We start from the raw sequence: 23,439 nt of genomic DNA on the forward strand, positions 1-23,439 counted from the left end.
GAGTAAGAAGCTTAAAAACTGGAAAATTTTGCCGTAGATTTTTTCTAGAAACATCACTCTCAGCGATTGGCAAAATTTTTTCTTTTTTAAAAATCAAAATCTGTATTACTTTTTCATCTTTTAAGCTGTGTTTTATTCCACTTGAATAAACGCAAAACAAACGTGTCTGAGTTACTCAAAACATATCAGTTTGTCATTGTGAAGAAGCACGCGGCCGCTTAACACAGCTGTGTGATTAATGTGGTGCTGATTTGATTAGGTGGAGTGAAAATTAAGGACAGCTGCCATCTAAACAAATGGAGGCTAAACAGTAGAAATAAATGGGGAAGAATGGGGGGGGGGGGGTGGTCATTGAAGAGGTATTCCTGGACTGTTATTTCACATGGCGAGGCTGCAGTCGAAGACTTAAGGTGGGATATGTCACTTAAACCCCACCACACGCCTTAGCATAGCGGCGCTCTCGTCGCTCGGTGGCGGCTGGCAGATGCTCAGCCGCGGTTCTCCCGCGAGGCGGCAGCGGCGGGTCCGTCCTCGGCGAGAGGATCATCCGTAATGAATAGAGGAAACAGGAGAAGCTCGCTAATCCACGATCCTTGAGCATGAAGGTTGTTTTTCGGTGGCCTGCACAATGTTCAGATTTCTCAGATTATGTAGATTACCCACCCGATTGTTGGCTATTTAAAGTGATCATGGTGACATCAGTGTTGGGTTAATCTGCGAAGGGATTTTTGTTGGTAATGCAAAATGTGAAGGTTATACATGTACAAAACTCATACAAGAACAGAAACTAATATAGATTAGTGTCAACGTCTAAATGAAAGGAAATGGAAAACTGGGTGCAATTAATCTGAAAATGATCAATTATTTCAAATATTTAATGTGTTTTATGGAAAATAAAATGTGCAAACACAACAATATTATTTGTTTTAGCCACACTGTTGCTACATCTTTTGAATTTATGGCTGTAACTCGTGATTATTATCATAGTTCAATGATCGTTGGAGCCAAAATATGTCCCAAAATATCGAAAGAAGTTTCTCAAACTCAAAATCATGACATTCTCAAAAGTCTTGTTTCATCCGTTAACCAACATAATTAAAGTTTTAATTATTTTTTGTTATATGAAGCAAAGAAACCCCGAACATATTCACAAGTATTTAACAGGTAAAAATTCACAAGAGGCTTAAAACTTAAAAAAAAACAAAACACTCCAAACAACCATATTATCTATAATCAAAAGGGTTGATTATCCATCGTAAATAATCCATTACTGCCAGTAATGTTTAAATATTCTACACTCCATAAGGGCCCCACACTAGAGGAGCAGCTTCAAGATGCATTCATGAAACCTCGTAAATTTCATCACTTCTGCAAACACACAAGTTTAATTCAAAATGTTGTAGTTTAGTTTGTTTTGATGTTATAAAGGTGTTTGTTTGATATCTTAAGTTTCAAAAAGGAAACACATTTATGTTTTAATAGTTATTTTTGTTTCATTTTATATATATGCTCAGAAGTAATCGGGTTTTGGACCAGCTTGGCATTAAAAGTAATTCAAAGTTTAAAGTCGTCATTCTTATGAAATTACAAGACAGTTTTATTATCGTGTTCAGTGCTAACCCGGGTTGTGACATGGTGAATGTTGTCAACACTCGAGAGTGTTTTATAACCAAATGAAGAATTGCCTTGATTCAAGTTTCAGCATTTTACAACATAATGTGTGTTAGTGTGTCTGTGTGTGTGTGTGTGGGGGGGGAATAAAGGGCACATTTTTGTTACAGCAACTCCTGCTGAATAATTACAACTCATCACAACTCTGTTTTGAAGTGGAGTGGAGTCGTGTTTGCGGACGCTCTCTCTACCTGGGCTGAGGTTCTCATGGACGAGGCTAAAAATACCGCCTCCCTGCGCCCGAGCGTCTGCCGCTGCACTGAAGCAGCGCAGCTTTGGTCTCGGAATGGGCAGGAAATTAAATTTGAAGCGCTGTTAGTGTTTGAGCTCAGAGTGACGTAGGTACGAGATGAGTCTAACAGCAGCACTTTTATGGCATTTGACTGGTGGCTGGTGTTAATTAAGGCACAACACTGTGTGCGTGTTTATGTGACTGTGTGAATCTCTTCACTCGTGTTTTGATTTAAACTCCCGCGGTCAGTGGTTTACATTGGTTGTGTATTTGGTCATCTGGGTGTGTGTGTGTGTGTGTGTATATATGTCGGCGTCGTCTTATCTTTCCAGTGGAAAATGGTCGCGTCACGTCAGTTATTCTCGAGCCTGTTGGAAGGGTTGTGATAGTAGCAGGTGATGTCTTTTAAAAACCCAGCAGAACCACATGTCCAAGTCACTCTGCGTCCATTACTCATCCTGCAGGCATGTGCACTTCACACACACACACACATGCTAACGCACACACACACACACAGAGTGAAAAACGTGTGGTTGAGTGTGTAAATTCACAGCTCTGCGGCTTGTTTGTTTTTTTTAAAACATTTTTTTCCCCTCTGAGTTTGAAAGCATGATCTTTAATTAAGTCTCTCACTCACACTCACAGTCGTCGGCAGTAGAGTGAGGTAAAGATGTCATGTATGTTGTTTTTGAGACGCTACATTAAAAGTTTATTGAGCCATAATTTTCTCTTTTCATGGGGGAAAAAGTGCTGAATAAAAAGTAATTACTGGTCAAGTAGTCGTCGTAGCAACACCTCGACATGATGCTGTCAACCAATTATCTGCCAATTGTCGGTACCAGTGACTTATTTGAAGCATTCTGATACTATTAAGTGCTTTTACTACTAATTACAATGTCCTACCATGACTGTTTTAATTTAAATTTCATGTAAAATGTTTAATTATTGATTAATACATTAAAAAATACTATAAATGCATTGTAGTTATCTGCCTCATTAACTAGTAATAACTGGTATCAAGTTTTAGTTTTAGTAGATGAGATGTAGTTGAGAAAATTTAATAATTTTGATTAGCGAAAGAAACAACGTTACCAGTCTGTCTCCAATGTACATTTTGTAGATTATATACAGCATTTTCAACAAAAACAATATATGCAATGATTATTACAAACATGATAAAGCACTTGAGAAAACTGAAACAAACTTTTAGTTAAAACTAAATTTGAATGACTTTAGTGACATGTATCAAGTTTCTGTGAGGAGAAAATGCTTAATTTGTAATAATATGCAGATTAATAAATAATAGACTCCTGCGGATACTTAAAAATGGCAAATATTTGTAACATTTCGGACTTTGTCCCCTTTCTCTCCTTGAAAATCAAGAAAATAATCAACAATTGAAAGTTAAAATATGTTGTCGTCTTTCTGCAAGTTGATGTTTATCTCACTCTGGTATGAACGAATGAATGAACATACATTGTTTTCAGCTGCGTGAAGGACACGTCTCGCATTATCTCTTAAGTGACCTCGTCATAAACATGTTTTCATTCTATTTTCTGGCCTTTAAATTCTGCACTATAGTTTAATTCATTCCATAGAAGTGAGTCATTTTGGTCTCCGTGGTTCACTGGGTTGAGTGAAGGACAAATAAATAAATAAATAAAACGATTCATCTAAAACAAATCCTTCATAGTTTACTTTATCATTTGTCCTTTGGTGAAACAAACGTTAAGTGAGTCACACTCTGTCGGACTTGTTTAACGTCCATGTCCAGCTGTGTGAAGTAGTCCGAGTGGCCGTGTAGTTATCATTCCTGAGGCCTCTGCTGAGTTTGGTCCCGGTCATATGATCTTCAGGATCATTTGTGTAACCTCTGTCACCGCGGTGGTCCCTCCCCCCAGGGACACAGCAGGTCGCAGGACTTTGCTCGTAAACGAGTGAATGTGAACTTGTTATTTCTTTAATTCTGCTTCACTCCCATCGTCACATTTGAGTTTATTCAGTTTTGTTGTATTAAAGCTGTAGTGCGTAACATTTAAATATAAACACATGTCTTAGAGGTCAACTGACGTGATTTTCTATGGACAAGGACGAGTTTAAGAATTCATCAGGACAGTTACTGTTTGCTACGGCTGAACAATCATTCCAAATTTTAATTTAATATTAGTTAAAGCCCAAAAGTGTGTCAAAATATCATTTTATATTAATAATTGTCTCGTTCTATACACATCTTACTCTACAGACTGAAGAAAACACCTTTGTTTCTGCACAAATATCATACAGTAATAATTTTAAATGTGTATTTTCATAGGAAAATGAGAATAACGATGTCAAAATTTACCATTCCCTCTCTTATTTTTGAGTCAAAAATAATTGCGATTGGCAGCCCTAATGTTTGCTGCAAATAGTTTTAGCACATTTATTTTTAGTTAAATTTTTCTTTTTTTTCCCTGTTTATTGATAACAAATAATTAAAATCTGCCTTTCCAATCTGCACTGCAATGCCACGCCATAAAAATGATCTATAATCCAAATATTAAATACATCATTGTCGTCAAAAACTAAACTACAGCAGACAACAGCAACATTAAGCTAGTAAACTGGGATGACAGCAAACACAAAGACGTGTCCTCGAAATGTTTCTGACTTGAATTCTGCTGTTCCAAAAAAGCCCAGTCGTTAAGCCCCGCCCCTGCACTGCTGCTGTATACACACAAACGCTCCCTCAGTCGGGTCTGATAGTTTTGCTCGACAGAACCGTGTTTTTTTTGTTTTTACACGAATAATGTTGTGTTTTTATCTGTTTCACAAAGACAAAAAATGGAGGCAAAATAATGTGTTACCTAATGTTACGTAAACCCAAACTTACGGTTTTTGAATTCCGTCGAGTTCATGCTGTATAAACGACAATAAAAACTCACTCTGAGTTTATAGATAGAATCTTTCCGTCTATATATTGTCACTCTTACTCATTTTTCCCCGAAATCTGTCGCTTATTCCGTCTTTTTGGAGAGGTTCAGTCAGAGGTCCTTTGCTCCACCGCGGCTATTTTTAACGAGGCCCGTACACACACACACACACACACATGATCCCACAGACCCGTAAACAGGTGCCAACTTCTGTGCCGAACAGTGTGCTGCGGTGTGTTGTGGTGGGGTGTGTGCGTGGGGAGTGACTGTGGGCTGGTGTCGCAGGAATGCGTGACCTCGTCGGCCTCTGCCGCGCTCTGGCTTTGATGGGACATTCCTCTGGAAGGTTCCTCCTCCTGCTGCTGCTGCTGTCACCGAGCTGCAGGCCACCGATACGGCTGTGTGTGTGTTTTTATGTGCCGATGTGAAATTCATGTTCATTTATTCACTTATTTGCGAGCAAACTAGGGGGTTAAACCCATTTTAGGATGCTGATATGAAGCGTAGAGACACAAAATGACACCATTCTGATAGTTAACGGTACTCCGTTTCAAGTCCTGAGACAAAAATAACTCATGCGGTGTTTGAAAACATCTAAAACGAGTTATAAACTCCTCATAAACTTTATTTTCAACCAGGGATTCCAGAATTTCCAAATAAAAAAGGTGTAAAATTACAGATAATAGTCAAAATAACCCACATGATGCCTTCAATACTTCAAAAAAATCCATTTATTAATGATTCCAGCAGCAAAAAATGAATCTCCAAACTTGTTAATGAGCAGTTGGTTGAAAAAAATCTACAAAACATTGTCAATATTTCAGTAAACTAAAAAAATAGATTGTTAAAGGGCTAAAAGACAAATAAAATATACTTGAAGTAGGGTTGAAATTAGATTTTTCATCAAAATACATGACTCTCGTGGGAAAAAACACTCTTTTGGGTAAAAATGTTAAAGTCAGATTGCATATTTTTCAGGGACTGGGTGTTTGGGACCCAAATTTAGCCCTTAAGTGTGTTTTTTAAGTGTTTTGATGCTTTGATGAAGACATAATTTGTGTGTTGAGTGATGAATGAGCAGTTTTAGTGTGATTTTTCTTGATGAGCTAAGCTATGGGTGTGTTTTGGCGTCTTGGAAAATGGCAGGAAGTGTGCTGGCTGTGTCAGGAGAAAGTGTGTGTGTGTGCGCGTAAAAGAGTCTCACGTCAGGGAAACGGGATGCTTTTTTTATATATATATATAATTTTGTTCTTTTAGATTTAAAGATTAGTGAGAGGGGGAGAAAAGAGTGTGAGTGAGTTTATCCTGGAGACAAAAAAGAGCCTCAGAGGACGTCATGAAGCGATTGGCTGGTGGAGGCAGAGAGGAGGGAGGTGTCACAGAGCTGTAAGGAGTCTCCAGGACGTCTTGTGGAGGAGTCGACGGAGCGGCAGAGTAAAGCACAGTCTCCATTGGCTGTGAGTCTCGCGCGCGTGTGTGTGTGTTTCCAGATCTTGAGGAAGCAGAGGAGAGAAATCCGAGTGTGGAAGAAGGAGGGAGCTGTGGAGGGAAGAGAGGTGAACAGGAGGACAAGAAGGCAAGAGACACAGTTAAGAGTTAGAGGGTGAAGACTGGGGGAGAGAACAGTGGACAAAGGAGGTGAGGAAGAAGGCAGGAGGAGTTTTCTCTGTGGGAGAGAAGTGCTGACGAAGAAGAGAGAGGAGGAAGAAAACAAACAAAGAATGAAAGAAAGGAGGGGAGGGTGAGAAAAAAAAAGTTTGGTGGAATCAAGAGTGACAGGGTTAATGAGAGGGTGAGTGAGTTATCAAGTGACTAACAAGTCTGTGCTGCCAGTCACACGAAACCAGAGACACTTCTCAGTGACAGGAGCAGCTCTTTTTCTTCTGTGTGTATAGCACTCTTCCTCCTCTTCCTCCTCCTCTTCTCTCACTGTATGCTGCTGTTTGCCTTAACTGCCAGTGGGTCACTGGGGCGCCACTACATCGCCATGTTCGAGGCCACGCAGAACGTCACGCTCAAACCTACGGAGTCCTGGAGGGAAGCGCTGCTGGACACCCGCGTCATGGACCTCTTCTTCACCGTGAGTAATCCATCCAACTGCTTATTTGTTTTTGTACGTTTCAGGCCTGGAATTGTTGTAATGAGGGCGGAACAATGAATCAATTATAAAGAGAAATCGCAATTGCACTCTTAAAGTAGTATTGGCTAATGGCTATTGGCTGCTACCAACCAATTTCTTTCATCGAGTAATTGTTTGGTCTGTAAAATGTCGTTCTCAAACGTCATGTTTTTGTCCACAAAAACCGAAATTGTTCAGTTTCAATGATTTCTTTCTTATTTGGAGCAAAGAAACCAGAGGTTATTCACTTTAAGTAGCTGGAAAATCAGCTAACTTTATGTAAGTTGGCAGAAATTAACACCAACGATGGAGAAAGAACCGAAAAATGCGCCAACAAAGTCTAAATCAAACGTCTGGAGATCGATGAGTAGACTGAATAATCCCAATAAATCGCACTGTATGATATCGCAGATACTCAGCATATCGCAATATCAGGATGATACCGTACCATGACCTAAATATAATTAATAATCTATTACTCTCATCATTGTAGCCTTAAAATATAGTAGTTTATCCTTTAATCCGGGCGCCATCTTGTTTTTAAAAACTATCAGCTGCGACAACAATAAATCGATTATTTACCAGTTAATCAAATAAATAGATTTTTGATTTGAGGGTTTTTAAATCATTTAAAACAAGTTTCTTTGATTTTTCAGCTTCTTAAATGTGAATATTTTCTTGTTTCTTTGCTCCGCTTGTGGACGAAACGAGACATTTGAAGTAAATTTACTTCACCTTGAAGTTTTACGTAAAAATATCAAATTGCAGTAGCGATTTTATTTGTCAGAACAAAAATGCTATGAAATATTTTGTTGTTTATTGTTCAGCCCTGACTCTTAACAAGGTCTTAGAAGTCACGTAAATGTGTTCATGTGTTCACGTTTTACGTCAGGAATTCTGCAGATTGAAGTTGTGTGTTTTCACAACTTTTTTCAGGCCTGAATGGCTTCTAATTAGGGCTGAATAGTTCACAGTCGCTAAGGCTTCAGTTGAATTGTTCTGCACCAGTTTAAAGTCATAAATATCTCTTTGTGATCCTCACCGTAAGAACTTAAAGCTATCTGTCTGAAAAATCGCAAGCATTTAGTTTTTTCCTTGATTGTTCAGCCCAAGGTTTAGTGATTTGTTTTGCTGCTTTAAGGTCAGTGGGTTTGAAGTTGGCAGTTGTTGCTGATTTGATTTGTGTGAAATTTGTTGTTTCACTGATTACGTTTTTTTTTTGCCACCGCACAACGAAAACAAACATTTGGAATCATCGTTGCTCTCTGGTGTTGTTCTGTAGTTCTGTCTGAGTCTCCTTCTGTTTTCTCTCCATCTGTATCATTCTGTCAGGGAGGTAACCGCCGAGGTTTTTCAAGTTCAACTATTTCTGTGTCTCCCGTCGGAGTTTTCACATGTCCTGCTTTACCCCCCCCACCCCCGACCTCTACATGGTGGTTTATTTATAATAAACAAAGAGACAGTTTGTCTTTTCATGTTGGGTGAAGAAATCCCACTTGACATCGTCCTCTTGGCACTCAAGTTTCTTTTTTATGACTTGTGTGGTTTTGTCTCCGACGCTCCATTAAGTAGATTTATGGCTGCTTTTGCAGTAGGGTCGTGTTTTTTCGTGCAGTAAATGTGTATTTTTGTGCACTGGCTTGTGTGTGTTTAAAAGAGGCGGCTCATGTTGGCTGTGCAGACGGCGTGGAGGGGAAGTGTGGAACAAGCCGGTCATCCTTATCCGTCCAAACTGTCCATCTCCTGATCCACCACTGCCATGAGCCTTATGCGATACTTTGCATGGTGATGTATCGCTTTTGAGACACCAAGTATCGATTTATTTATTTTTTTAGCATGTACTTTTCTAACTGTTGTTACAAATAAATATTGGTGGTGCCAAGTGCTTACCGAATTTCAGCGAGTTTATCGCAATACACGGTTTAGAAAATACTCACACTTTTTCACAATATCGTGATAACATCATATCGTGATTTAAATATCAAGATAACATATCGTGATAACGTCATGTCACGATAACATATTGTGATAACATATCGTGATTTCAATATCGTGATTGAAATAAAGTGATACATCGTCATGATAACGTAATATGATAACGTCATATCGTGGTAACGTAATATATTGTTATTTAAATATCGCAATAACGTCATATTGTGATTTCAATATCGTGATAACATATCATGATTGAAATATAGTGATACATCATCGTGATAACGTCATATCGTGGTAACGTAATATATTATTTAAATATCGCGATAACGTCATATCGTGATTTAAATATGATAATATCATATATTTTTGTCTCCCGTGTTTCCCTTGTAGCGTAGCTATTCGCATAAATGCTTTTAGCGAATCGTACTTTTTACGATTTTCAGATAGGGCTCAATATTTTTACTTTTCATCAATCAGATCAATTAAAATACAAAACTAAGTTAAAGATTAGAAAAGATAGTAGCCACGGTAGCATTGTCTCTGACCTCCCTGGTGTTGTCATCTCCTTTTCTGGGTTCACTCAGGATGAATGAACCCGCCTGAACCCACTAAGTTCAGTGTGAAATAAGCTCTTACACTCATACAAAACACTGCTTCAAATTTATGATGCCAAATACTGCTCTCTGACTCCGATTCTTTATCTTATCTAAAGAAAAAAAATATTGCTGTATGTCTCCACCTCATCACTCACGTTCATGCTGCCAAACACAGCGTCAACATCGTTGGCTTGTGTCAGGTTTATTCATCACGTTGAGAGCTAAATGACTCAGTGAGGACATGATTTGTGCGACTACCACCCCCCCCGTTGTTGTGTCACAAAAAAAATCCTTTCTGTCCTTTTTGGGTTTGAGGCAGATGGTGTCAGAAGCAGAAAAAAAAATTGTTTAAGGAAAGAAAGGAGAAAATAGAAACTCAAGTCTATTTTACTGGACTCCCACACAGGTGCAGAACGTGTTGTAAACACGTGTTAGTGGTCGCCTCAGTTTGCTGTCGTGTGTTACGGCGTCTGCGAGTTTTAAATTTAAACCCTCTCAGATGTGGTTTCACCCATTAGTTTGTGTTCTCTGCCTCTGGTTTGTTTGAATTTGTTTGAGTCACTGCTGCTCTAACCTGCCCCGCTACTAAATTCTGCTCCACTGCATCTTAATCACACGTCCCTTTGCCAAATTCTGCTCCTATTTTGTACCTGTAATTCTTTTCAAAGCTGAACATAGCAAATAATATGTCTGTTTTTTTTATTTTATACATGAACAAAGTAGCCACTATCACATTCTCTCTAGTTTTTTAACTTTTGTAAAATACATTTAAAAAAAAAACACTGTTAAAGTCCAATTTATAATCAAAATTTCTCACCTTTTTGACTTTTTGGGGTTATAAAGTTTCAGACTGAATATTAGTTCAATATTGTTTTCAGTAGATCACATTGGAGTAGGAAATTTGCACTCACCTAATTTTGGTTTATTTGCATCTTTTTATAAAAAAAAACATCAGAGAAAAAATAATAAATTAAAATAGAGCACATGTGCAGGTGTGAGGTAGAAACACATTTTAGATTTATTTTAAGACAAAATGAAATAAACATAAATATAATTTACTTAAATATAGGGCTGCAACTAATGTTTATTTTTATAATCGATTAATTGAGTAATAGTTCATTGGTGTTTGTTGCTAATGTCTTGTTTTGTCCAAGAACAAAAACTGATTTAGTTTCAATTGATTTCTTTATTTGGAGCAAAGAAACCTGAACATATTCACATTTAAGAAGCTGAAAAACCTGTATTAGGTAGTCGATTAATAGTTGCAGCCCTATATTAATTCAAACATAAATCAAGTTTCCTTCCAATTGGTTTGGTTTATTTGAACATTTGTAAATAAAACTTAAGAAAAACAAAATAGAATTTACCATCACAATATGTATGATCATTACAAGAGAAAAAAACACAAGTATAACAAGTTTAAATAAGAAACTAAATAAACAAAACGTTACAAAAATCATCATCCATGTCATGGAATTTGTATGAAAAGCTCAATGTTTTGCTAAGTTTTATTTAAAATGAAATGACTTGTATACATGATGCAGTCTATGCACATCCACTCAGCCGCAGTGGTATATTTATTTCTCTGGATAAGTGTCGCACTCATCGGCTGAAACCCACGACTTTGCTCTGGCTCTAATTTGCCTAAAAGATTCATTCATCACATTCCGAGACATTTGTCCTTCAGCGTCACAGACGGGAGTGAGAGCATTGGAATCCTCGTGTGTCTTCCCCCCCCCCCCGTCGCTGTTCAATGAAAATGTGGCTTTATTTAATTTATCTGGTTTATTTAAAGTCTTAAAAATAAAACAAATCTGCAGTGAAAGGCAAACACGAGTTTAGTACCAAAAACCTAAATGTTTGTGTGAATCCTTTCGCTGTCGGACGACCTGGCACTCGCGTGGTAGCGTCTGCAGTAGAACAAACATTTGAGTAAAAACAATGATTTTTCTTTGCTCTGACAGTCTGCAGATGCCTAATTACAGTTTTCTCCTGCACTGTTCTCGATAGTCGCACGTCCCTGACACACACACACACACACACACAAGTTCTCAGGCTGATTGTCCTTGATTGTCAATTATCAAAAGCAATCTCAAATAACTGTCATTTGGCTCCGAGGAGCGAACGTAATCAGAGATTTTAACACACAAAGCACGCAGAGGGCCCCCCCCGGCCCGACGAGGATGTGACGGGGCCGGTCGCTGAATAAAAATGTTTGTCATTTTTCGGCCGGTTGTCTTTGGAATCTGCAGGATGTGTTTTGTGTTGGTCTCAGCTTTCAGGCCTTCAGTGTCATCTCACACGCTGGTATTTCTAGTAGCTCAACTGTTTATTGTAAGGCTGCTGTGTCTCCGTCAGCTGTCGTGTGTGTCAGTGTGTGTGTGTGAGACACTGTCAGTAAGAGCTTGTTGTGTATATTTGTGTGTTTGCGCTGCATTTATCTGAGTTGTTCCTGCATGGTTTCGTGTAGTGCTGTGTTTATTCGGTTTAACGTGGCGCTGCTGTCTCAGCTGCCGCATGTCCTCAGCTGTGACAGGATAATAGTGTGTGTGTGTGTGTGTGTGTGTGTGTGCGCTCAGCGACACGCGCCATCAGGGTCACAGTCCACTGCAGACCAGTGGCAGGATTAGAGCTCGGCCCCAGGATTAGGGGGGGCCCCCTGTTAACAACCGCAATAACCCACCCATCATACACACTGTTCAACCTGTGTGGAGTCTCTGTCCCTCTGTGTGTGTGCGTCCATCAGCCTCCCATTATCTGGCTCCATCACTGTTGTGTTTGGAACACCGTAAACACAAGAACGAATATCTGTGCGACCGTCAGGTTTTAATAAATCTACACAGAATCACCATATATCACCAATATCTCAAAGATTATATTTATTCTTTGATGTGTTTTCCTGGTTTTAAAGGTTGTTGCAGCACTCATTTACAGCTGACACCTTTATTTAAATGTTATGATATTAATCTAAACACTGATTTAAAATACATGGATCCTACGATGTATGGGTATTAGTATAACTGAAGACGTAACATGAGAAGAAAGTCGTGATCTTTTGAGAATAAAGCCGTAATCTTTTTCGAGAATAATTCTCTGATTCTCTAATTCTGTATCTGTCCCAGGCCTGAGGTCACATTCACAGCTTCTGACCGACTGAACAAGCACATAATTATTTCAAATATGAGTGTATATACATATATACTATATATACACATACATATACATGTCGCTTTTCTGTTTCAGCACAGCTCTGAATTTCAGGGATGTCTGATGGATGGTGTGATTCCGAGTGATAGGAAGGGGGAAGAAGTAGTGGGAGGCTTGAAGGGGATGGAAGAGAAGGCAATGGAAGAAAATGGAGCAGGGGATGCAGATGTAGAGCTGTGCGTATAATTTAATGGGCGAGACAAAGAGAAAAAAAAAACAGATGGAGCAGAGAAATACGATTTTAGAGAGAGAGAGACAGAGAGAGGGAGTGAAACATGGATGCAATTTTCAGAAGAGAGCTTTGAGGATAAATGGGCCACGGGAGATTGAAAAGGAAAAAGCCTTTTTGATTGTTGGCCTCCTTTAAAATAAACCTACTTCATTTTTGTTTCGATTTTTAACAGCCTCTGATCACAGTGTACACACACACACACACACAAAGAAAAGAGATTGCATAAATGCACACACACTCACACTGAGACATCTGTAATTTTGGCCTCAGTTTTTGTTTGTGTTTCTCTGGGTTTTTCAAGTTTCACTTTGGCTCGGAGAGATTAGAGAGCAGCGTCCAGTTGTGATTGAGTGTGTACCCACATGCAAACATAAATCATACAATATTGCCAGATGCATCTGGTTTATTTCACGCAGATGTACACACTGCAGCGACCTTGTAAACACGTGCACGCACATACACGCACACATTACTGCAGTCAGTGTAAACACTCGTACACACAACACAAATGTTTGCACTGTGATATTTATGAAGACATTAGCAACGCAAGGTCCTGTAAACTGATCAGTTGATCGACATTGATGTTACTGTTTGGATAATCAGCTAATGTTTCATGTAAAAAAAAAAACCTGTTAAATTTCACTGTATTAACCCGTCTTTTTACGACAAAACTATAAGTTTGAAAAGCAACCGTTACAAAATTAACAAAAAACTAAAATAACCAGGCTCCCCAGCACTGATTGACGAGGTGGACTTAGTCGATAAGTGAACAGTGAGTACTTGTTCATGACACAGATTAAATAAAACCAACATAAATAGTTTATTAAAATAATTTAAAGCAAGATTACACCTCATTATGTACGATTTCCCTGAGCTATTTTCTGTCAATGTGTCAAATAGCTCTAAATGTTGTATTCAGGCGACGTTATATAATGTTTCCTAACTCCAACATAGACGATGTAATTGTTTGTTTTTATTAAAGCACCTTGTTAGTTGAGCTATTCCAGCAGCTTCAACATCCTTCAAGAAACCTCGTAAATGTCCGGTCCACAAATTGAATGTGTTGCCACCTTGTGATAATACGTGCACCACACATTAGCTTGGGTTAAAAAGATTTGTTTTTTTGAATGCTTTGTCAATGTTACCATGTTGTAGGATTAGAAATAATACAGTTCATTTTTTATTGCCTGTATAAAACTGTCGTTGTCTCTATTATCAGCAAAACCAACGCAGAAAGACACAGTATACATAAGTATTTGTTTATTTCATCATCATCTCAGTGTTGAGTAATATTCCTAATATCATGCCCAAACTCTAGAATCCACCATAAATAACACAAAATCAGATTTAACCAAATCTCATCAGTAAAATAGAATAAGAAACTGACCAGATTGTCCTTTCCTTTCTACAAAAATGTCCTCACTGATCTGTTAAGATCTAAAACTCAGATTTGTCCTTGACAGCAGGCGCCAATTAATATGATGATAAAATGTAAAAAAAATGGCCCACAACCTCCTCTTCCTTTTAATTTTCCATCTGTTTTTGAGATCAATGGATTTATTTTGCATCGCAAACATGGTTTTATTGTTTTATTATAAATGATAGGACACGGTCAAAAGTCCTGTTTATTGTTATTCTCTTATACAACGACGTAATTGAGGATGCAAGTCCACCCCCTTGGTTCCTGACAAAGATTGATGTAGCGCGTAAATCTTATTTGTGTTTTCCTGAGCTGCAAACAGAATCAGTTTGTGTGGAGTTCGGGGACTGATGAGGCTGCAGCAGACGCCCGCAGACAGACACTAATCCAATCTGAGAGAGTGATGGCGGAAAAGAGCGAGCCGCAAGACAATAAGTTGGAAGTGCAGTGTTGATTTGAAAAAAGAGAGAAAGATGAGCCTCTGAGCCCCCGAGGTAACAGACACCAGGCTTTGTCTCCTTCTATAAATATCATCCCTGCATTTCTCTTCCTCTCACTCCCCTCCTCTTTTTTTACATCTTTTCCTCTGCGTATTCTCATCTCCTCCCTTCCTTCATCCTCCGTCCCTCAGCTTCATCCTCTACCTGTATTTCTCCTTCATTTTCTCTCATTTCCCTTTCTTTTCTCCACAGTTTATTTCGTATTGAATCCCAATACTGACCGAAATAATAATAATGTGTTTGCACAGCACAGCTCTCGGGGGTTTGTTTTATTTACACTTTTATTGAATCTGATTTCATCCAGAATCAAATCTGTTTATCCCTTTCAAAAACCCCTCTTTATACTTCAAACATTTCTCGGTAACCCGAGTCATAAATAAACAATCTGAGAGACGCGGTACATCTGCGTCAACAATCTTTGATTGTGTGCATGTGCCACTTACACAGAGAGCAAAGTAACGTTTGGGAAAAATGTGTGAGTGCTGGTATAGTCCGCCGTCTGCAATGGCTGCGAGATCAGGGTTCCCGAACTGTAGATCAGTTATAAAGACTTGAAAATGCTGGAAAACATGCGTTAATCTCCCGACATTAGCAAAGGAAATGTCTGAAATCTCAATATTTAACAGAAGAGTCTGGTGTATTTAGCGACAGCACCGCGGCCAGCAATATTGAGTTTGAATCACAACCCGTTCAGTGGCATTTCAGTTCAGTGACGGGTGTGATGATCTAAGTGTATCTACATGCTATACTGCTTTTTACTTCTATTTTGAAAACATTTGGGAAACAACGACACAGCAAGAAAAAAAGGGCCCGCTCTTAAGGTGTGTTGTTGCATGTAGGTGACCAGGAAATATGATTTGGTCTGTAAATAAAATTTCAGTCAAGATTCTTTTTTTCTTTGCTTCAATTCCCTTTTTCAAACAGAAATGTGATGATTGGGTTCCTCTTTGTCAAATATGATGAAACCAAGCATTTTTGAAGACTCCAGTGTAATTAGGATGGGGCTGTTTTGTATTTTGTGCAATAAACAATGAGTTATTTGAGAGAATAATCAGCAGGTTATTCAAAAAATAATGTTTACATGACAGAGTAAACACAAAATCATGTGCGAAGCCATCGGAATTTCCTGCTTTTCTGCATTAACAGATCGTGAAACGAGTTGCTGTCATCGTCCGATCTTTGTCCAAGTCACAGGGAGAGATGAACGCAATGTGCTCCGGCTAATAACACACAAACATTTACATTCTGTGAGTGTCTCCATTGAACACAACCATCAAACATTCACAGTGCTACGCCTTGGATTTAACAAGAGATTGAAGCCCCTTTTGGCAGTGATAACCTCAAACAGACGGTTTTTGTAGTTACACAGAGCCTCTGACATTTTCTCACGATGTTTGGTGTGAAGCGCTGTGAGGTCATTCCACAACATCTGTATTGGTGCTAGGCTTTATTTGTGAGTTAGTCTGAGGGAGATTTACTCGATGTTTGGGGTAAGGCTGTGGCTGGAGAGCAGCCAGGCCGACATCACGGCCAACTCACACACATGTGTCGCGTTAATGCTCGACAGTGTGATGCTAGGTGCCAGAGATGGCTATCGGATGTTAGCAGAGCGGCGTCTCTCATGGCTAACTACATGTACGTAGCAAGAATGGCTAATGTTGCTGAAGGTTTGTTGCACTTTTGTCCAGTCTTGTATAAAATACCTAAAAGGGATACTTAACGAAGTAAAGTACACATACGTGAGCTAAGTATTTGTACTTTGTTACATTACAACACTGCTTTTGTACAACAAAAAACGTGGGAAATGGGGAGAACAGTGTCCATGAACTGCTGTTGGAAGATATTGGTATTGGTGCAATATTTGGCAAACTCACCAGAATGATATCGAAATAATTAGAAAGTTGAAATCTTACTCAATATTTTAACCCTAAATACGACGTAAATGCGAAAGATAAGTGACAGGGACGTGATTGTATGGGGCAGATTTTTGTGAAATGGCTGGTTATAGCTAGGTGCTAAATGACATCATTTTGGGTGTTTAGTTAACCGCTAACTTGTTTAAAATAAGTGAAAAAAAACGATACCGGTAGATACTCGAGCCATCAATACAATGTAGAGGTGACCAGCACATGGTGATGTACTATATTTGCATAGGGTCTTTTGATTGGCTGCTGCTTGGAAGGTTGAGCATTTCTGGAATGTGCTCCAATTGTCTCAAATGTTTCATTTGAAGCCACAATTGTCAGACAATATCCTGTGCTATACCTTGGTAAACTTGGGAATTTATAGTGCGTTCCAGTTGTAGTCAGCAGTTGGGCAATTCCGTGCTTCCAACTTGGAAAGTTGGGGCAACCTCACAATCTCTGAACTCTGCTCCTTGTTCTGTTGATTGCGCTTTGGTCTCTCGGTTGTTTCCATGTTAAGTCAGTCGTAAACATAGTACTGTACTTGCTTAATCACCAACTAATTTGATAATGGATTCATTGGAGTTCTCTGACTATTTTCTGACCAAACGACTAATTAATTGAGAAGACAATCGAGATATAAATCGGTTATGAAAAGAGTCATTAGTTGTAGTTAAACTGGCATTTTCCCAGCTCCCAGTTTTAATCACGTTGTCCGTACTCAGAACGTTGCTCCGTCAAGTGTCCCTGTCTGCTGGGATGATGTTGTCATGCTGATATTCACTTTCTTTTCTTCTATGCCACATGCAGTACAGGTTGTTCTTCCTTTCATCTGCCCACAGAACATTTCCCCAGTAGTGTTACGGAGTGTCAAGATGGTCTTTGGCAAAACTCAGGCACGCTCAGTCTGTGATGTTTTGTTTTTTTGTTGGGGAGAGCGGCGGTTTCCTCCGTGGTGTCGTGCCATGGACTCCGTGCCTATTCAATGACTTGCAGATGGTGGATGCTAATGAGCTACAATGATTCCTTCAAGCCTGTAGCTGTTAGTCTGGACTTTTTTTTTTTTAATCCTCTACCCCACTGAGCATCTGTGTTGTGCTTTCACTTTAGCTGGATGCCCACATAAAAAAAACCAACGCTGTCTTTTTTGTTGTTGTTGTTGACAGATGAACGTCCAAACTCTTTGACATGACTTAAGTTCTCTTAAGATCTCTCGTTTTCACGAGGCACGGTTTTAATTAGCGGACTCTTCTCGTGAATAGCATAATCAAAATATTTTAATAATAATTCAAACACACTCATCCAGTTTTGTTTCATGATTTTCCTCTAACTCCTGACTCCACTTTAATGTTATTAGCCAAGGGCTTCGCATACTTTTTTACAGTGTAAACAGTGACATGATGTATTCAGTGTGTATGAGACGGCTGAAGTATGTTTGTCATTAGGGTTAAAGTCAATGTGTTTGTTCATTTGAGCTGCAACTATGGCCTATTTTCCTTTTCCATTAATCTGTCCGCTACTTTCTGATTCATGAGTAAATAGTTTGGTTCATAAAATGTCAAGAAATTATGAAAAATGTCTTTTTGTGTTTCCCAAACTCTGCTCTTTGGTGACACTAAACTGATGTGTAAAACCCACTGATAACTTGTACTTAAAAAAAATAAATAAATACATTTGAAAGTTAAGGTATAAGTTAAATAGAGCTGCAACTACCAATTATTTTCATAACGGATTGATATGCGGTCCATAAAATGCCAGAAAAAGTTGGAAAATGTCGATCCACGTTTCCCCAAAACTCAAAAATGACACTGTTCTCAAATGTCTTGTTTTGTCCACAAACCAAGATGAATGAGTTGTAATAATTTCCATAAAAAATACTTAAGACATTTAAGAAGCTGAAAAATAAGTGAGCTCAAAAAAAACAATTAATCAATTATCAAAATGATGATGAATAACTTGGTAATCAATCAACGGTTCACTTGCAGGTCTCTTATAGTAGATAGAAGTGGCAAAACCTTGTGTAAACACACTCTTGTTGTGACCTAAACTGCCAAAGCAAACACACCAGGACCCAAATTGGGACAATGTCTTAATGAACAGCGACTTATGGCGCTTTTCCGTTATACAGTTCTAGCTCTACTCGACTCTGATCAGTTTGGTATCAGTCCCGCTGTTTTCGCGGTCGTCAAAGCATGTGACGCCATTTTATACGCGTCGTATAGTATCGGCTCAGCTCAGGACCTCGTCAGAGCAGGTTTCAGGTACCATCACTGATGGAAAAGCCGAGTTGAGCTGAGTAGTGCGAGAATGGAAAAGCCCCATAATTCTCAGCTGATACCAAATCCGCCAACTAATCAGTGTGCAGGGTCTACGGTAATCTGACCTGCGTTCCCAAAGTGTTTCATATTGTTATATCATGTTTTTGTTTCCTTTGCGTCCGTCCCACTCCCCACTCCCTGACACACACACACACACATGCTCACACACACACGTACATGTGTATCTCTAACTATAGTCAGACTCAAGGCGGCTGACTGACATTACTGGCATGGCATGGATCATTCGCTGGTGCAGCTGCTTTTTCAGAGCTCGCGCTGTTCAATCCTTTGGCCTTGCGCTGCCGCTTCCACTCCTCCCTCCCCCCCTCCCTCATTTTCTCTCTTACTCCCTCACTCATTCGCTCTCTGACCCCCCCTTCTTCCTCCCCCGTCCTCTCGCTGAGCTCTTCCAGAGGATGACTTCACGTTCTGGAAGTGGAGCAGCAGCAGCAGCGAGGACTGTGGTGGCTACGCTACGTTAGCATGTGAGATCTCTTCCCAGCAGTGTGGCTTACGACCAGCCAGGCACCCCCAGCTGGAGAGAGAGGAGGGGAGGAGGAGGAGTGGATACGGGCTGCGAGGAAGAATTTAGAGAGAGAGGAAGTGATTTGAGAGGAGGAGGAGGAAGAAGAAGCGACAGGGAGAGAGGGGAGGTTGAAAGTTTGATTGCTTCAGCGATGGGGCTGTGGGCTGGCACAGAGCGCGGAGCTGGTGAAGAAGTGCTCACTCTGGATTTAAGAGGATGACAGTTGAAGAGACGGGAGAAGACGAAGAAAGAGCGCGGGGGGAAAAGAGCTGAGGATAAGAGAGAGAGAGACAGAGAGAGGAAAAAGAGAGGAGGGAGGCAGCAGCGGAGCTCCAGACGTCTACATAGTACCATCAGTGGAAACACATGTTGCTGAGGGGTCTGCGATGACTCGCAGCGCCGTTACCGCTCCCACTCGTCTCTCCCGCTCACTCCGCCTGTGCACAGTTGGACCCAATAATGCCTCGGCTCTCCTGCTCCTGCTGCTGCCCCGAGTGTGACGGCTCAGAGCGCACCGACCCCTCACAAACCCCCTCACGGCTGAGTGGTGGTGGCGGCGGCGGCGGCTCGGGCTCCACACTGGGATGAGACTGAGTCGCGCACAAGGAGCCAAAAAATCGTTGCTCTCCGGGTTCGATTGAGTCGGTCTGCGGGTGATTGTTTGTTTCTGACCAGGGTCACGGTGTGTCTGAAGATAGACGTGTTGAAAAATCATCTCGCCATTTTGCTGCCGCTTCAGCGTGCTGGGTCACACCAGTGAGTATATGTCCTGCCCGGGAGTTCTCAGCAGATGATGATGATGATGTTGTGTTTCTTGATTTTAGTGACATGAGGCAGGTTCACTTTTTCATTGACTTAGCAGTTTGATTTTGAATTTAAAAAAGCATCAGCGCAGAATCGGGAGTCCTGGCTTGGATTCTCTTCCCACTCGGCACTGAGAGGATGTGACCCGAATCACTGCTTCTGCCCACACCAGCTATAAAAAGTCTTTAAATTTGATTTATGGAGGTTCTCGTGTATTTTTCCTACTCGCCATAGTAACGCTAGTTATAACTGTTTTTGTAATGTGGTTGTGGTCAGCAGATGTAAAACTATTATAAACTGCAAGTGACACGAGCGTGGCAGGGTTTGTGTGCACTGTCACTGTCGTTTTTCACAGCTGCAGCCAAAGCCATTTTTACGCATAAATTCATAAGAATTTATTTCATCTTTCTTTTTCTGTGATTATGACGAAAAGGAAACTTTAATTCAATTTAAGTAAAGTAATAATTGATGTTTATGATATGAAAAAGATCGCCTGGTGGTGACAACAGTTGATCGCCATGGTTACGTCAAACTTCAGGCCCTGTCAAGCATTTATTGTTAATTAAATAGGTTTATTTTAAATAGATTTTAGCTTCAATTTTTTTGATTTAAACGGAGGAAAATGAGCTAAAATAATTAAATCACAATTTATATCAAATAAGGTTTAATATTGCTTATTTAATGTTTATGTTCCTTAAAAACAAATTTCTATATTTGTATAGATTTTGAAATCACAATTGTTTAGTTTTTACTCTGGAGCAAAACCTATTGATTTTTTATCATTATAATAACCTGAAATAACTTTAATATGAAGGAAAAAGTAAAGTCGTGACCAATAAAGTTTAGAAATGACACAAAATGACTGAAAGTTGTGAAATGTTTCCGTTTAACACGTTTATATTTTACAGATGTTAAAAATGACAAACTATTTAGTTTCCACATTTAATCGCATTTTATCTTAATTATCTCATTATTAATTGACATTTAATGATCGTTATTGTTGATTTTGACTTATTAGGAACATTTTTAATCCCAGCCTTACTTAAATTATAACAGTTTTCACCTCTCTAACTACTTTTTCAGGCTCCTCCTCCTCTTTAATCACGACTTTTATTATATTTTTCCTTGTAAGGATGCATGAGAGAAAAAGAATGCGATTAATAAAACCCCGTCATGACGTAATAAAGTTTAGAAATAACCCACAGAAAGTCGGGAATCGCTGACCCGCACGTCATTCAAACATACAGTAGAAAAACAAATTTATACGTTTCAAGGGTTAAATTGAAATGTAAACGTTACAGACACACGAGAGTTAAAACCACGTCACTGTGGAGCGATTGTTGACGCTCAGACACTGAAAACCTCGACGTCTCGTCCTCTGACCGCGTTCGCCACCAAAGATAAAAGAGGCCCCGGCTTCGTGTTCGTGTTTGTTCTTATTCTTCCTGTAATTGACAAACAAATCCTCAGTTTAACCTCAGCCCTGTAATTTCACTCCTACACTATCAGCACTTTCAGGAGTTGTAAACGTCTAATTCTGTCTCTCTCTCTCTGTGTGTCTGTGTGTGTGTGTGTGTGTGTGTGAAACAATGCTCTGCGTTCCCTTTCCTAACGAAAAAAGGAGAGAGCGGTGAATTAAAGGAAGCTCTGTTGTTTTTCCTTTTTTCTGTTCTTTTCTTCTTTTTCCATCCTCGTTGTCTCTCGTCGTGATGCAGGTGGGCAAGCAGACAGAAGTGAAACCATCTGTGCTTGTTAAAAGTGACAGAGCGCAGGGGTTTTTCCACATATTTTTAGCTCGTCTGTTCTTTCTTTCCCCCACTGTGCACTTACTGTATTTCCAGAGATGTTCAGATATCCCAAATATACCTGCTGCTGCTGCTGCTGCTGCTGCTTCAGACAGCGTGGTCTCACCTTTTACTCGCCGAGATTCCTCTGTCGTACACACGTACACAGAGAATGAAATGTGTAAACTATAAAGAGATGGTTTGATGAAAATAACTGAATTATTCATTTTAATTGGAATTAGGGCTGCAGCTTATCTGTTGATTATTTGGTTGATAAAATGTTGAAAAAAAAAAAATTTTGGTGATGTTCTCAAATGTCTCGTTTTGTCCACAAACGTCACATTTAAGAAGCTTGATATTCAGATAATTTGTTTTAATTTCTTCTAAAAAAAAAACACTTAAACCAGTTACGGTTCAACGGTTCATTTAGTAATCAATTAATAGTCAAGCAATTGTTTCATCCTTTATAATAAAACTTAAAATAAAGATTTTACACTGGAGCACAACTTAATCACATTCTATCTTAATTATTTCATTCTTAATTGGCATTTTATCAAGATTTTTTTTCATGTCACCATTTATTTTTTCAGGCTCCTCCTCCTTAAATCAAATATTATTGATTCAAGGTTTAAAGCCAGTAATCAACAATAACCTGAAGGTTTGCCAGGTTGAAGGTTAATGAGGTTAATGAAGGTTAATGAGGAAGTAACGGTGTATAAGGGGTGAAAATATGAAATTATTTGATTAATATTCCATTAATTGTTGCACTTGTAATACCTGCAACATGAATGTAAATAGCCATTGTCTTAAATCAGCTTTAACTTTTTCTTCTTTTAAATTTAGGACCATTTAAGTGACACTTCTTGTCAATAGAATTCTGCCATTATCAAAACATTTGTCCTGCTTACTTTTTTTGTCCTGTATTCTTCGATAGCGAGTACTTTTTGAAGCGTTCTGAAAACTTAGTAAAAATCCACCCCTCCTCTCGCCTTCCTCAGGTTCACAGGAAGATTCGGGAGGACTCGGACATGGCCCAGGATTCGCTGCAGTGTCTGGCCCAGCTGGCCTCCATGCACGGGCCCGTCTTCCCCGACGAGAGCGCGCAGGTTTCCTACCTGGCTCACCTGGTGGAGGGTCTGCTGAGCATGATCAACGGGTAGGTGTCATCATCATCTCTCTCTTTTGATAAATCAGTTTTACGCGATTAGTTAGATGAAAAATACACGGTCCACGATATCAATAGTATCACGATACGATGATTCTGTGATAATCGATATATCGC

The 23,439-nt window shown here is 39.4% G+C and overlaps 1 protein-coding gene across 1 annotated transcript in view; it reads left to right on the forward strand.

Annotated features, from left to right (window-relative positions):
* Positions 1-23,439, forward strand: part of xpo4 (exportin 4) — a 65,978-nt gene that overhangs the window by 13,146 nt on the left and 29,393 nt on the right. The window contains exons 7-8 of the mRNA XM_058617460.1: positions 6,779-6,892; positions 23,156-23,313. Coding sequence (XP_058473443.1) covers positions 6,779-6,892; positions 23,156-23,313 — 272 coding nt within the window. The remainder of the gene's footprint in view (positions 1-6,778; positions 6,893-23,155; positions 23,314-23,439) is intronic.

This window comes from Solea solea, chromosome 2 (assembly GCF_958295425.1).
Source record: "Solea solea chromosome 2, fSolSol10.1, whole genome shotgun sequence".
Classification (NCBI taxonomy): Eukaryota; Metazoa; Chordata; class Actinopteri; order Pleuronectiformes; family Soleidae; genus Solea; species Solea solea.